Here is a 4,435-nt window from a genome sequence, read left to right on the forward strand (position 1 = left end):
ATGTCATGGTGTANGATCTAGCAACCCCCTTTTTGGGGACGATGAAGTACGGGCTGTAAAACCCATTGAACATCTTGGCTAGAGGGACGAGCACGATCGCTTCCTCTCCAGAGGGGTGGCGACCTCGGCCCGAAGCACAGGAGCATCCTTGCCTCTGACTGAGGTTTGAGAGGATGCCCCGAAACTTGGGCGGGCGTCTGGGTAGTTGGACCGCGTAGCCGAGACGGATCGTATCCCGTAGTCACCGTGACGGTTTGGGAAGCTCCCAGGGACCAAGACAGGGAGGCTAGGGGTACGTTCTGCTTCATCGACCTCCCGGGGGGTGGTTCGATGGCTGGCAGTGCGGATCCCTCGCCGTGGGGGGGCCCCCGGAGAGGAGATCGGCTCTGCTGTTTTACCTGCCTGGCGATGATGTATCACAATGCACCATCGATTGAGAGTGCTTAGGCTGATGATTATCCTCTACATTGGGTCTCGCCTCAACGTTGAGTTGCCGAACACCTTCGTGTAGAGGGTGAGAGTGGCTGTGATAATACCCAGACGATGATGTAGCACAACACACTGTCGATTGAGAGTGCTTAGGCTGCTGATTATCCTCGACATTGGGTCTCGCCGTGACGCAACGTCGAGTTGCCGAACACCGTCGTGTAGAGGGTGAGAGCAGCTGTGATAAACACCCAGAGAGAGAGAAAACTCTTAGAAGTGGGCTGTTGGGACGGGGCAGGAACCGTCCCGGATTGACCAAACAGCGATGGAATGGCTGGGGTCAGGCCCGAAGGTATTCTCGATCTCCCTGGGGTCTTCCCATGAGGGCCGCTTCGGCTTCCGCCGCAGCTGCTGACGGGGTGGTGGTCTCCTCTTCGATGTCTTCTTCCGGGGGCCGCCTGAGTGGGGGGTGCCGAAACCGGAAGGCGTCGAAGAGGACCAGGGCTGCTGGGAAGCAGACGGTGCACGGGATCTCGACGGCCAGAGGGCGGCCGAATCGCGGCGGGGGAGGATATGCTTGATATCCTCTGTCTGCTTCTTTACTGTCGAGAACTGCGGCTCGACAGTATCACCACACAGCCCCCCCCTTGCGAGATGGGTGCGTCGAGAAAGCGGACTTTCTCTGCATTACTCATCTGTGCAAGGTTCAGCCAGAGGTGTCTCTCCTGGACCACAAGTGTGGACATCGCCCGACCCAGGGCCTGCGCGGTCACCTTGGTCGCCCGTAGAGCGAGGTCGGTGACGGCGCGGAGTTCCTGCATAAGCGCTGGGTCGGTCTTACCCTCGTGGAGCTCTCTCAACGCCTTGGCCTGATGGACCTGCAGGATGGCCATAGCGTGGAGAGAGGGGACAGCTTGGCCCGCAGCAGAGTAAGCTCTCAACACGTAAGATGCCGAAAAAACCTACATGCTTTGGACGGGAGTCTAGGTCGAGCCCCTGGGGGACATCGACATATCCTCTGGCTGCCCCACCATCGAGGGAAGAAAGGGCGATGGAACTAGTTGACGTGCATGCGCTGAAGGGGGCGTTCCAGGTCGTATTAAGTTCCTCATGCACTTCCGAGAAAACACGGCACTGGGGGCGAGTGCGGCTTGGAACCACTCTCAAACCCGAGGTACCATGTATCCAGCCGCAAGCATTGGGAGAGGCAGTGCGGTGCACTGCAACCCAATTCCGGCGGCCCGGGAAAGCATGGCTGACATTTCGATTTCCGCTTTTTCCTGGGCTAAACCCCCCGAGGGAGGGAGCTCCGAGGAATCGTCGGCGTCAGATGCCAGTAAGTCACCCTCCGATGCTGCAACGGACATCTCATCATCACGCACCGTTGCGTGGTTGAGGAACAAGATGGTGGGACCGTCTAATGGGGAACGGTCAGACGAGCGAGACNGTCTTTTTTGGGGAACGGTCAGATGAGCGAGACGAGGTGTGAACGGTCCGTGAGCCATGGCTGGCGGATTATCGCTCACAGTAATCCTCATATCACCCTCGCTGCTTGCCGTAGCGGACGGCAGGGCCGTAGTCCTGCCGCCACGGAATGGGGAGCAAAACGAGGTGGTGGCTGAGTCCCGTGGGAACACAGCCACCTGTGACGCAACATCTGAATCATCACCGCCCGCAGTGCGGGCAGGACGTATCCACAACGTCTGCCCCAGCGTCCAGTACGGAAGCAGGCATTGTGTCCATCCCCCTCCTCGTTGAGTGTGTTGCAGATGACAGAAGACACAAGGGCATAATATAGGGGAACTAACAAAGGATTATTAACAAGGGACAGGTGTCGGTAATGAAACATTGAAGTGAAGCTAAAGAGAGAACTAGAGGGGCGGGGCCAAAGACGAGACCAGAGAGAACGCATATTATGTCGTGACCGACAATAATATGTTTCTCTCCACACAAAACAAGAGGCTCTTCCATGATTCTGCCACAAGACCAAGAAAGATATGACATGATGAGGCAGAATCATGACATATTGTATCATTTATAATGTTTTTGTCATGGTCGACTCACAAACAGGAGACCCAAGTGCGGGGAAACAAGATCTTTATTGAGACAGAGTCAATAGTCCACAACACAAGTCAGCGACCACTCCTGACCGCGGGTCTGGAGAGTAGAGTCCACTGGACAAGAAGACCCCGAAGGGCGTAGTAGATCCACTGCTGGTGAAGGTGACTGTAACTGGGGTGCAGGGAGTAATCTCGACCTGAGCCTCCCGAGGTGAGAGAAGTCCGTTCTCGTGGGATCTGTGGTGACAAAGCTGACTGCGTAGAGCCGGGTGATGGAGAGGATCGCTGTCCGAGATGCCAACGGGAGCTGTGGAGACAGGAGGCAGGCCACGGGGTGTGAAAGAAACAATACGGACGTTAAAGAGTTCCAGGGTCATCTGAGACGAGCGTGAGGAAGAAGTCCTATTAACTAGGAACGTGGCAAGTGCTAGGACTAGAACTGTGGCTAGGACAGAGGCTAGGCTAAGACGAGGTCTAACAAGAAATACAAAAAACTTCAGGCGAGCCGCGGCTACACCTGTGTCAGTCTGAAACTGGCAATCCAACGTGCAACGGTCAGACACAAGACGAGAGACACAGGGGAATGATAAAAGGACTAAACGAGGCTGGAATAGCGGACAGGTGTGGGGCAATTACTAGAAAAAGCGGTCTTAATGAGATGAGTGTCGGCAGGAGTGCGAATGCAGAGTGGAAAATCACCAGTGCAAAGGAAACCCTAGACAGAGACACGAGGGCTGGGAAAATGACATAGACACCGAGCACACAGTTGGCCGCCAGCCACATGCTCGACAATACAACAAAACCCACAAGAAGATGATCACCCCGAGCCGTGACAGTATCCCCCCCCACCAGTGCCCCTAGGTGCTAAGGGAGGGGCTCACCTCGTCTCCGGTAGAAGTCCACGAACAACGACCGATCCAGCACGTCACGAGATGGTATCCACGACCTTTCTTCTGCGCCATAACCCTCCCAGTCCACCAGATATTGGAAGCCCCTACCCCGGCGGCGGACGTCCAGCAGTCTCTTGACAGTGTAAGCCGGGATATCGTCCACGAGTCGCGGGGGAGGGGGGGTGGGCCGAGAGCTGGCAGGATTAAGATGAGACGTGACTACTGGCTTGACCCTGGAGACATGATATACAGGGTGAACTCGACCAAGAGTAGGAGGAAGCTTGAGCCGTACGGTCACTGGATTGACCACCTTGGCGATGCGGAATGGCCCAATGAACCTGGGAGCCAGCTTGTGAGATGGCACCCGGAGAGGTAGGTCCTTGGAGGAAAGCCATACCTGCTGACCGCACACATAGGCGGGGGCTGAGATCCGGTGACGGTCGGCTGCTGCTTTGGTTCTCAGGGAGGTCCGGGCCAGAACCTCTCTGGCCCTCGTCCAGGTCCGGTGACACTGTTGGACGAAGGCCAGAGCCGAGGGAACCGCAGCGTCGAGTTCCTGGGGGGGAAACAGAGGAGGCTGATAACCAAGAGCACACTCAAAAGGAGACATACCTGTGGACGAGGCGGGAAGGGAGTTGTGGGCATATTCCACCCAAGAGAGCTGTTGGCTCCAGGAGCTGGGATTGTTGGATGTCAGACAGCGGAGTCTCTTACCGAGCTCCTGGTTGGCTCGCTCGCACTGTCTATTGGTCTGGGGGTGAAAACCTGAGGACAGACTCGTAGTGGCCCCGAGCTATCTACAGAACTCTTTCCAGAACCGGGAGGTGAACTGAGGACCCCTATCAGAGACCACATCGACCGGAAGACCGTGGAGACGGAAGACATGATCCACCATCAGTTGGGACATCTCCCGGGCTGAGGGGAGCTTGGGAAGAGGGATAAAATGGGCCGCCTTGGAGAATCGGTCCACCACCGTGAGGATTACGGTGTTACCTCTTGACAGGGGAAGGCCAGTGACGAAGTCCAAGGCGATGTGAGACCAGGGCCGTGAAGGGATGG

The 4,435-nt window shown here is 56.6% G+C and overlaps 1 protein-coding gene across 7 annotated transcripts in view; it reads right to left on the bottom strand.

The window, feature by feature from the left end:
* Positions 1–1,993: 1,993 nt before the first annotated feature.
* LOC130551393 (synaptic vesicle glycoprotein 2C-like) overlaps positions 1,994–4,435 on the bottom strand; it is a 60,277-nt gene continuing 57,835 nt past the window's right edge. For 5 of the 7 annotated variants that reach the window (XM_057328966.1, XM_057328970.1, XM_057328969.1 and 2 more), the window contains one exon: positions 3,478–3,932. In XM_057328966.1, the coding sequence (XP_057184949.1) occupies positions 3,580–3,932 (353 nt within the window). In that variant the 3' untranslated portion in view covers positions 3,478–3,579. Of the gene's footprint in view, positions 2,794–3,367; positions 4,390–4,435 lie in introns of those variants that run through there. The other 2 variants (XM_057328971.1, XM_057328972.1) reach the window with 2 other exon arrangements.

Source organism: Triplophysa rosa, linkage group LG2, assembly GCF_024868665.1.
Source record: "Triplophysa rosa linkage group LG2, Trosa_1v2, whole genome shotgun sequence".
Lineage (NCBI taxonomy): Eukaryota > Metazoa > Chordata > Actinopteri > Cypriniformes > Nemacheilidae > Triplophysa > Triplophysa rosa.